This window comes from Strongylocentrotus purpuratus, unplaced genomic scaffold, assembly GCF_000002235.5.
Source record: "Strongylocentrotus purpuratus isolate Spur 01 unplaced genomic scaffold, Spur_5.0 spur5_scaffold_6, whole genome shotgun sequence".
Lineage (NCBI taxonomy): Eukaryota > Metazoa > Echinodermata > Echinoidea > Camarodonta > Strongylocentrotidae > Strongylocentrotus > Strongylocentrotus purpuratus.
Window position 1 is genome coordinate 49,071,075 of NW_022145612.1, and position 11,917 is coordinate 49,082,991.

The window sequence follows — 11,917 nt, forward strand, 5'->3', positions numbered from 1 at the left end:
TGTACCGTTCTCGACTCTTAATCCTCGTCTGAATTCAGTTCCCCCCCCCCCCCCCAATTATAACCGGAAGCTTTTACGTTTCATTAAATCATAGAGAAAGAAGACGATTCGTTGTACCGTTCTCGACTCTTAATCCTTGTCTCAATTCAGTCCCCCCCCCCCTCCCGGCTCCCCCTCCTGCGCGAAGCGCGGAAGTTGTGACGTTTCATTAATGATTATTAGAGAAAGAAGACGATTCGTTGTACCGTTCTCGACTCTTAATCCTTGTCTGAATTTCAAAAATGTTTTTTGTCTGCTCCTTTTTCTTCCTACGTCCTCTTCCTTTTCTCTCCTCTCTTTTTTGGGCCGGCGTTTTTTTTTTTTCGGGGGGCCGCCCCCTGGCTACGCGCCTGCGGTCAGATAAACATATTTTGATACCTTGTCCGCCCCCGAAAACTCAGGGATTTAAGGCAATAAATTACGGTCAGATAAGCATCCAGGGGCCCGCCTTAGGGCCCCTGGTGGGGTCGAGGGTGCGGAGCCCCCGGAAGCTCAGGGGTTTTAGGCATTTTATTACGGTCAGATGAGCATATTTTTTATACCTTATTTGTGACACTGGCAGGACACTGATTGGCGTGAGGTCCAGCGGGCGGAGCCCCCAGAAGCCCAGGGGTTTTAGGCATTAAATTATCGTCAGATTAGCATCCAGGGGTCCGCCTTAGGGCCCTAGGCGGGGCCCAGGGGGCAGAGCCCCCGGAAGCTCAGGGGGTTTAGGCGTTTAATTACGGTTAGATGAGCATTTTTTGATACCTTATTTTGTTTTGACACTGGCAGTTAACTATTTTTTCCTTCTTGCTCTCTTTCTTTCTATTTCTCTTTAATATACTTTTTCAAAAAAATGGAGGGGGGGGGGGGAGGAAGCTCGAGGCTCCCGATCCCCGCTGTTCCACAGGCCCTGACATGTAGGCATCTCAAGGAGCATATTTCTTGCCTGGCTGTAAATTTAGGAATTTGTCAATTTACAACAAACGCATTAAAAAGTATAATTTACTAAAAATGTCATTTCAGCATTATGTGTAAACCACCGTTATGGAATCAGAAATAAACCACGTGTGAATTTTATTTCCCCCAAACCCCCTCCCCGATCAGTACGCCAGTGCCCCCCCCCCCCCGATCTACACTTTGTTGGCAACTGATTTCCCCTACCTTTTTTCTTTCTCTTTTTTTTCTTTCTCTTTCTCTCCTCTTTCCCTTTCCCTTCCCTTCCTTCTCTCTCTTTTAGGTTTGCTGGGGGGGGGGGGGCAAGGTCCTTTCGGCCCCTACCCTGCTCCACACGTTGCTGATCTATCTCCCCTTCTTTTCACCCTTTTTTTCTTTTTCCTCTGTTTTGGTCCCTTTTAGCTCTCCTTTTCCTTCCTTCTCTCTTTTTTTTTAGCGGGGGCGGGGGGAGGCAAGGGCCTTTTGCCCCACCCCATCTTGATCTGCAACTTGTTGGCGGGAAAATTGCAACTGATATCCCCCTTCTTTTCTTTTCTTCTTCCTCAATTTTCCTTCCCTTTATCTCCTCTTTTCCTTTTTTCTATCCATTTCCTTCCTTCTCTCTTATCTTTTTTTATTGGGGGAGGCAAGGCCCCTTCACCCCCCCCCCCTCGATCTCCTTCTTCCCCCTTTTATTTTCTTCTTCTTATTTCTTTCCCTTTCTCTCCTCTTTCCCTTTTCCTCTCTCTCTCTCTCTCTCTCTCTCTCTCTTTTTTGCGGAGGGGGGGGGCAAGGTCCGCTCGCCCCCCCCTGGATCTGCGCTTTCATCTACCTTATATCTACTAACGTTATACCCTAATAATGGATCTAGAAGATTGCTTGACCTGGTCTGAGTATCTGGTAAACTTTTTTTTCTCAATTACTTGGTCTAACCGTGAAAACCGTCTAATTTTACTTTAGATTTTCTAACAGTAACAGTTACGACCTCAAATAGGCCTAAGGCCAAGGGCTGTACTCTACAGTTTTAACGTTAGACTTAACTTAAACTGTTGTTTCTCTGTGATACAAGTGGGAAAGGAACACTTTTTTTCAACAACAAAAAAAACTCTTTCCCCCTTTTTTCCTTCTTTTTTTCCCAGGGAGGAGGGGGCCGGGCCCCCGGCCCCCTGGATCCGCCACTGCCGCTAGCGTGTTCTGAAGGGAGCAAGGGGCAGTTTGTACCCCGGCTAAATTTGTAATTAAGAAGAAAAAAAAACTGACTTTTCAGTTCAGAAAGAAAACTATTGCGAAGTGAATAATCATCCAGTTGATTTTAAACCTCGTAAGTTATTAGAATTGTTCTTTCTTACTTTTTCTAATCGGGTCGCTTTGCAGGCCTCGCAATAGGATGATGCTAAATACAGGTTATAAAACCAAACTTTAATGATGAGAAAAGGAAATGTGAGTCTACGTGTCTCCGAACGGGTGCCGTTTAATAGAGGAAATCCATCTGAAATTTCGTCAAAATTGCATGCGTTGTAAAATTTATGAATAATAAATATGTCCTTAATTTGCAATTTATACGAGTAAATATATCAAAAAAATGCTCGCTCCTTCCGCTTGCTCGCAAATAACTGCTATAGTAGTAAGGAATTGTGCCAACAATATATTAATATAAATTTGATAGAATTCACCATAAAGAACTAGATGGGATAAGAGCAACCCCCCCCCCCCCCCTCGAATCGCCCACGAGAATATTGTGCACAGAAAAGCTATTTCCCTTTCACGAATCGTCTTACTCTCTGGTGTTTTGCCGCCCTATTACTTCATATCAGGGGCGTAGGCAGGATTCATTTCGAGGGGGGGGGGGGGTTAAATTTGAAATCGCGCAGAAAATTTCGCAACGACTCAGCCAACCGCTGAATAAGCTCGAGAGTTTATTTCCAGTGGGCCGCCAGTGGGGTAACCGGAAATATAGTCCGGTCAATATTTATGGAAAAAATACCCCAACCCTGTATACAGTGCGTCCCAGAAAAAACGAAACCGAGAATTATTGATGTTTAATCATCACGATTATAATTAATTAATGACACATATTTGTAAAGCTTATAGATATTGATCCTCCTCTTTCATTTGATGCAACTCATATTATGCATATTTCACGCATGAGTGCTTAAAAACAATTTGAAGAGAGGGTACCAAAAATTCATTTGGCGAACGGTATATGAATTTCAAAGAGAAAATCACATTTCTACAAAGTTCATTTTCTGCCCTTTCATAATTATGACACCTCAATCAGGAAAAATGATCCAGGAATAACAAAGTTCTATTTGTTTAAAATATTGCTAGCATTTTCATAATTTGATTAAACGAATTCCTTTTCACTGGCTGCCTGTTGTAGCAACAAACAGAGTTGACAAAAGACTTGACCCCACTTCGTTGACGACCAGCCATGCACAAAGAAGACGAAAGACTTCATGCATGAAAATGAAAGTGGATCGAGGATCAAAGCTTTACAAATATATAACATTAATGAGCTGCAAAGGGTACATGAGCATTTGTCTACATCAATAACCCCATTCTTGTAATGGCCATAATTAAACTGATTGAATCTATGCGCAGCACAAAACGTACGACCATTCGGTGAAAGGGTCTGAAAATCAGACTATATACTTTAGTGATTGCAATCACTACAGTCGATTCGACAACTAATAGTCGTTATTTTCCCACTTTCAAGCCCTTTCGTTGCCGTTGGAATTTAACCTTATCATTTTTTTGGCCTGCAAATGGGACTAAGTAGTTTACCTTTAACATTACTATTTTCTTTTTCATCCAAAGTCCTCGCCGATGGTCGCAAATATTTATCACTATCACCGGGTGCTCATTTTACTTTTTAGTGGATTTTTCCACAAGTTCTTTTCCAATGTGCAACATTACAAACTGACGGGTTTTAATCCCTTTTTAATCAAAAAAAGAGGCTTGAGTACAATAAGAGGTACAAGAAAGCTTGCAACGTTTAAAAAAATAGAGGAAAAGCAAACAGCTGAAACTACTAAGTAGGTATGGTATTTGAAAGTGTAAATTAGTCATGCAAATGGATACGGCAAAACCTTATCCATGGCTTGCGTTTTGAAATGAAGTCCCTATAACAATATTCAAATACCATTTTCTGTATGGGTTTAGACGCTTCAGATCAGCCGCACACCCTCGTCCAAACCAAATCTAAGTGAAAGAACATGTTATCATTGAATGATGGAATTGTGATTCCTGCTTTTCATTGTCGCCTATCTTCGCTCCAGTGAACTCGACGATAATAAAAAGTCCACGGGTCCACCTTTTCCCCGTATAATATACTTGCTGTTTGTCTACGCGTATATAATTATGAACACGGTGCTTGTATAGTGTCGCGTTGGTATATGTATATGCGTGTATACCAGTATTGAACTTTTGGTTCGCTCTCTACATTTTGCAACGTGGCTTCCGAAATGGCGACACAAACGAACTACAGATCACTGAGCTTGATGTGCATTTCTTTACTCATCATTTCTTATTTTGCTTCAAAATGCTGGGTTTTGACCAAGGATAACAACTTTCTAGTACAGCATCTTGATACCAGGGAGATAGAGAATGAAAACGTCCAGAGAGAGATGGACGACATGAAAACCCAGCTCGAAGAAGCGAAAAAGCAACTAGAGCAGACGAAAAAGGAGAAGGAGGCGAATACAAAAGAGTTGGCGGATGCGATAAAAGAGAAGGTCAAGTTAGACGATGAAAGAAAGAAGGCGATTGCTGCTGGAGATAAACTAAAGGTAAGTCTATATTCTGCCCTGTCACTAATCCAATGCAGCCAAGGTATTTTGCCAGAGTAATTACTGTTGCGTACGTGCTGTAATGACGTTTCCAGGTCTAAGTCATTTTTATCTAAATGTATTGCACCAAAGGACTTAAATTGATACTATATATAGAACATGTAAATTATACATGATATGATATAAAATGTATTGAAATCATTGGGGTTATCAAAATTCAAACGGGATTGTAATGAGCTTCATTATTTTATATTAATAACGTTTCGGATCACGTAGTACATTGCACAGTCTTATATAGCGCTAAGGGCTTGGTGGTAATGTTTTTATGATATTTATACCACCAAGCCCTTAAGGCTATAGCACAGTCACAATTATAGATAAATTATTGATTTAAACAGCTGTATAGTAAATCTTGCTTTATGTATGATTTTTAAATGATGTAGCCACTTATACTCCTTTTTCTTCTTCCATTGGAGTACATCACTCTAATTCCAGTGTATTGTCGTATCTAATGATTATAACAAAATTATTTGCACCACGTAAAACGGGTACTGACCGTGTCTGTACTGTCTAATCCCAGTTATGGACAAGGCACATGTTCACTTATCAAATATCAAACAAGTGGCGATAACTCAGGAGATATTTGCGCTACCATGCTAAGCTAGTATCAGGCAAAAGGGCATGACACGTTCATTAATAACTGATGCGCATACCAATACGATTCACAAGTACTGGCATTTTATGCACGGTTTCCTTTTTGTATAACTCTGTAATAAATTATGATGAAAGGAAAAAAACATCCGTTACACACATCTTGCCATGTCCGTTATGCTACAGTTTAGCTTGATATGACAAGGAAATGTGTAATATCAGTTTTAAAACATGTATCTATATGTTTTGAGTGTCATAATTTGAGTGTCATCAAAATATTATCAAAAACTAGAGATTTATGAAGAACGAATTTATAGATACACTGTAGTAAATGAAAAAGACAGAAAAATAAGTAAAAGGCGTACTTTTATTCTCAAAAAGAATGAAACGCCAACAAAACAAAAAACAACATGGGCATTTTTCGATTATTAGTAAAAGACGACGCCTATCATGCACATTACCATAATTTCCTCGATCATTATAATAATTTATATGGCGCTTCAAAACAATCGATTTTGAACCAGAAGGTCAAACCTATGCATTAGCCAACAATAACCAGATTCACAACTTGCGTTGGTATGCATGTATTGTATAGCTGTCAAGCATTCAGAATCTAATGTCAAAAGTAGAAGTACAGTCAATTAATTAAATTAAATTCATTTATTTTCCATTTTAAAACAATGTCAACACGAGGGCGAAAAACAGCAATAACAACATGATGGGATACCAATACATAGAATACCATATAATAATACATCTGGGTGTACTATTCCTACGGTATTATGCCTAGTAGAGACCTACATTCGATGTGCATTATAATTTTAAGCTGGCATGTATATATCTTATTATGTATGTGATATTTGGGTTTTATATGCAGTGAGACTTAAATCGTTTTAAAAAGAACACGTTCATATACAAGTGAATTGTTTTATAATAATAACCTGTGGCCATATTTGGCTAAGTTCACATGATTTTTCAATAGCAACTTGATAAACAGAAACAACATTAAGAACAACACCATTAAGCAAATGATACTGCCAACAATGCATGACTATATAACCTTTGCACTCTAAATTGTGTATTGTGTACAGTGGCGGATCCTAAATTTGCCCAAAATGTACTGAAAAACGGGGGCGTGCCCCCCCCCGGCCCCCAAATTTTTTTTAAACATTTTTTATCAAAAAAATTCCAATGGCTGACCTGAAAAGGTGACCTTACCCCCCCCCCCCCCCCCCCCCCCCCCCTCCCCCCCCCCCCCCCAACGGAGCAAAACGTCAAATTAAAAAAATTCGTGACCAAAAAAAAAAAAAAAAAAAAAAAAGTGTCCTCTTACACGCACTGTACTTAAACGTCTCTTATTTCTTGTCACATTTTATAGAAAAATGAGGGCATTTTAAGGGCAATTCTGTTTTTGATACAAATACGCTTCCATCTAGCCGACACGCAAAGAACGTTTATGCTCAGTTGCTCACAATTATTTTCATATTGACGAGAACGCAACCTTCCCTTTAAAAGGCTAGAAAGGGTCAACGTGGCAGCTTATTTTCAATGTGCATGCCATGTTATTTACCCTGAATCATTCTAGCATCATTATAAAGGTTTCGCGATTTCCATCAAGGGCTGGCTTAAATACAGTCATGTACCAACGTACAAAACACGATGTTATGCATAAACCACCCGTCTTCCAACTGGCACAATGAATTAGTAGTAATTCAATTAAATCACCATCGGAGCATGAATGAAGCGCCATTCTTGTTTGGTTTCTCAGCCATTCAAACACTATACCGGACACTATACCGGCGAATCGAGTAGATCATGTGTATGACAGACATGGAAAACCCACTCATTCTACACATGTTGAATACATTATACACGATGAATTCTATTGAATGATAATCATTATTTATTTGTCGCAAAACGATATCACTCATTGTAAACACGTTATATTATATTCATATTAGGGAAACCCCGTCTATATAGACGGTGAATACATTTTCCTGATTTATAATGATTGACCTTCTACTAGCGAAAAAGTCCGCGACATATCACCGTTCCCCCCCCCCCCCTTTCTCTCTCTCTCTCTCTCTCTCTCTCTCTCTCTCTCTCTCTCTCTCTCTAATATGTCAGAGCAAAAGAGAGAAAGGAGGAACAAGACGGCATCCAAGTTCTGAAAATTGCTAAAACTGTTCTTCTTTGCGGGTTCATAACAGTTTATTACAGACCCATTGAATTACAATATATGCCCTTTACCCTCACAGTTTCTCCACTATCCTTTATTAATTTGTATGATGATGATGGCAAAAATCTTGCGCTCATTAATAAAAGAAGTGCATGACAACTTGATTTCTTCTCATTCGGTGTCAAGGTGCGCCACGACGGTGATGGCAAGATGATAAAGGCCTAATTTTTAGCCGTGAGCGGCAGAAATGTTATGATAAGGGTATCATTGGACAGAATGCAAGTTATCATGAAATAAATTCTTAATTTGGGCACAATTTTTTTGAAATAACCACTCTATGATCTTCCTTTCTCTTTTAATTTCTCTCATCTCTCTCTCTCTCTCTCTCTCTCTCTTCCTATCTCTCTCTCTCTCTATCTATATCTATCTCACCCCTCTCTCTCTCTCTCCGTGCCGTGCTCTGTCGGAAATCTGACATGATTATCATAACCACAAAGTATACGTAGCGTGCTGTTTTGCTATTGAAATTAATTGCCTTTTCGGTTTTGTTCTTCTCCTTTTTTTTTACAATGACTGTTCAGGAAGAATTGGACAAAACAAAAGCCACTTTAGCCGGGACGAAGACTGCGCTCGAAGAAGCGAAGAAGAAAGTTGAAGAACAACAAGCAGCGGAAAAGAAAAAGGAGGAGGAGAAGAAGAAGAAGAGTGAGGAGAAGAAGAAGGAGGAGAAGAAGGAGGAGCCGAAGGAGGAAGCAAAGGCAGCAAGAAGGCGTCTGCTATGGAAACACATCAGAAGTTCATGATAAGAAGACCCTATAATTATCATAGATCAATAATTGATTTTAGCCCCGATTTCAGCCTTGTTTGTATTTCGCTAGGCGTCGTCATTATACGTTTTCTCCCTTTTTTTGGGGGGGGGGGGGGGAGGGGGGGGGGGGTGAATAGGGTCGTCGGCCAAGAAAGCGAGATTTGTCGACAGGTTGGTTAATATTTGTTTATATTACAATGGCAGACAGGGTCAAGAATTATTTTCCAACAAGCCAATAAAAAGTGGTTCTCAAACTACCTGTAAAACAAAAAGGAAAAAATGCTAAAGACTTTTACGTTTTAATTCATACGTCAGCATAGCCATCTTTTTTGTTTTCGGTAATAACTATGATGGTACCAGAAAAGGTGTTTCTGTCAAGATAATGTGGATATGTTGCAATAGCATACGTCAATAAATGTACAAGCAGACTTTTATAGTATTTTTTTTTCAAAACTGGATGTTGGATACGAGTAATTTAGAATTTATGATTGAATAACAAAACTACACAATGTATAAATGACATTCCCACTCATTCTCTCTCTCTCTCTCTCTCTCTCTCTCTCTCTCTCTCTCTCTCTCTCTCTCTCTCTCTCTTGATACACGAATACTGCTACTACTATACTACTACTTCTACTACTTCTACTAGGGTAATTAATCGTAGACAGTGAACAGTTATACAACATGAAAGTAAACACTTAGAATTTAGATAGTTCCCTGCGAAGTACGGGACAAAATTCGACTGCCTCCAACAAAACAAAAAACACTTCTGAATGTTGATTCAACCGTGTCAAGAGCTTGAATTCATGCACATAAAAATGTGTAGATAGATATTAATTTTGTATTATCGTTATCCTGAGGCCAAAGTCTAACAAGTCTTTCATATTTTTTTCCCCAAGGTTAACAGTTAGAAGGCAAACAAAGGGGTTTGGAACTAGCAGTAGCATAGCTTGGGGCAAGTCCTTGAGGGGAATATTTGTACTTTGTTTTGTTTGGGGTTGCCTTTTGAATGTATCGTGTCTGTTTGTTTGTGTTTTTGTTTTTGTTTCTTTTGTAGGTTATTGTATAATCGTTTATCTACATAATTATAGATGTTGCATCAAATCCTTAATTGAAGGTAGATTTGGGTGAATGGATTTTAAATAAATGTTTTTCTTTAATAGTGATAGCAATTCCTTTTTAAAAAGTATATATTTGACTGGTTGCCGATAAAACAAAAATATCAGCCTTCTTTGTTTTCTACTTTGTACAAACGGAACGTACTATTCGATATTATGTCCAAACTGTATTAAATACAGTGATGTGTGATAATGGATTTGCATTGTGTATTGTATAGTGCCTCTTTAGAAAAGATTTTTTGAAGAACCAACGTGTCTTTCGAAAACATTGTGCATTCAAACAAAATGTAATCATTGACCTTTCCAATGTGGTATGGAATCCTTGCATAGATATATTTCATTCAGCGTCATGTAGAATGTAAATTGTAATAAAGTATACAGTGTTTATAGGATTACGAGCAATTTATAGATTCGTCAGGAGATCTGTTTTATTTTTATAACTTTATTTGCGGCAATAATATCTTAACGAAATATGCTTCAAATCTCTATTATAGCAAATATCTTTCTATTTCATGTAAAGATGAGATGTGCATTGTACACCTTTCATGCTCTTAATGTAGAAATCTGTTTTAGTCTGTGCTAGAAAACTTAAAATTGCTTGATATGTATTTTTTCATTCATCATTTTTGTATAGATTTCATAAGGTTAAGTTTTATTTGACTTAGTTTATTTTCAGTTCATTTTCAACAACGAAAGAGTAGTCGAAATGCAAAATACCTAATTTAATATAATTTGTACAAGTTATTTTCTTACAATGGTGTTTCATGGATTAAAATGTTATTAGAAATGTACTTTTCGAATTTCAAAATGTATTTTTCATATTCGAAATAAAAAAATCTGTCTTTCATCACTTTCACAAAGATTTAGTGATTTTTGTTCAATAAAAGTTAGGTCTAATTTAAAATATTGTTGAAAGTGAACGCTTTTGGAAACACAGTGGATGCAGTAGTCACAAAGGTGTTTTTTTAAAGCCTTTGTTTGAACAATTTGGATTAATTCTTTCATTTAAAAAAACCCACTTGGGTGTGCTTTTATATGGGTAAAGGAATTGTAATGGAATAAGAGAATTGACGAGATGATGACGGTGATGATGCTGATAACCGCAGCACCTTGTATTTTAAAAAGATTTCATCACGTTCTCAGAATACTAGATTTTGTTGTTTGCAGGTCTTCTCTTTTACTTCTTCTCCTTCCTCTTCTTCCTCTCCTCCTCCTTCTTTTCCCTCTTCTTCATTAAAGACCATATCCGAACTGAAAAATGAAATGGATAAATCATATATCAACGGAAAGCTTATAAGCCATGGATTACAATAATATCAGTTTTATACCATTTTAATGTCTGTCAGAGGAGTATTAGCTCTCTGAAAATTCAAAATCTAAAGCTTTGAAAATCGGAAGTTGTCAACCTTAAAACTTCCTATCGACTTGATGACATCGATGGGGAGTACGCATATTCACAATAAATTTGCATTTAATTATTAATCACAGCTCATCGCCTCAGATATTAGGTGAACAGATCGTGACCACAATAATAATTTTATGTCGTCATTGTAACTTCGGCAAATTTGACCACTGTTGACCCGTATTTGGAGGGGTGCGGAAAATGAGGTTTTAATTTGCTTTTGTTCAATAATGAAAGGGTAATTTATTCCGTTATATTTGTATCCTACATTCATTCAGTTTTCCAATTATATCAAGCTGGGTCTTAAGACCGGATAGGGTCTTAAACTTCAAAAACGAACGTCTTTAACATGGGCCTATATAATATTATCTATATTTCTACTCAATTAATATTGATTGACATGCAGATAAAGAGGACGTGAATGATGCATAATGATAAATAGATCTAGTGTTTTGTTGAATGAGTTTATATGCCAAGTATTACAATGGCATTTTCAGTTTCTGTGTAATGTTTTGATCTTAAATTTTCTTCTCTGATTTTTGTTTGTTTTTTTGTTTTAATTAAATGATTTGGGGGGTATGAAGGGGAATGGTGGATGATTATGAAAAAGTAAGATGATAAAGGCCAATTTTTTAGCCTATGGATAATGCGTGAGATGACTGAGGTATAATATTCTTAAATCGAAATTCAAAACTGGGAACGATTTTGGAAACTTTAATTTCATATGTGAAACTAGATAATCAGTTGAAATGATGACAAATTGTACGCCCGTGCATGTGCAATGATTTTCATCGGTTAAAGAGGGCGGGATCATCTCAGCAGAACGACAGCTCATGAGACTATATTAGCCAACACGAGACCGATGGTCTGCCCCAAGACCGATATACATAATTATATATACATGATCCTATATGAAAGAAATATATGAGAGAAGAAAAAATAAAGAAATACGTAGGGGCCTACATCACTGAATAGAGAAAGCAAAGAACAACCAAAATGAAAACCCATGCATAAACG

At 37.9% G+C, this 11,917-nt stretch overlaps 1 protein-coding gene across 1 annotated transcript; it reads left to right on the forward strand.

Annotated features, from left to right (window-relative positions):
* Nucleotides 1-4,250: 4,250 nt before the first annotated feature.
* On the forward strand, nucleotides 4,251-10,358 carry LOC574549 (UPF0329 protein ECU05_1680/ECU11_0050). The gene is made up of 2 exons (XM_794315.5): nucleotides 4,251-4,745; nucleotides 8,157-10,358. The coding sequence occupies exons 1-2, from the start codon at nucleotides 4,422-4,424 to the stop codon at nucleotides 8,376-8,378; spliced, it is 546 nt and encodes a 181-aa protein (XP_799408.3). The 5' UTR covers nucleotides 4,251-4,421; the 3' UTR covers nucleotides 8,379-10,358.
* Nucleotides 10,359-11,917: the final 1,559 nt, after the last annotated feature.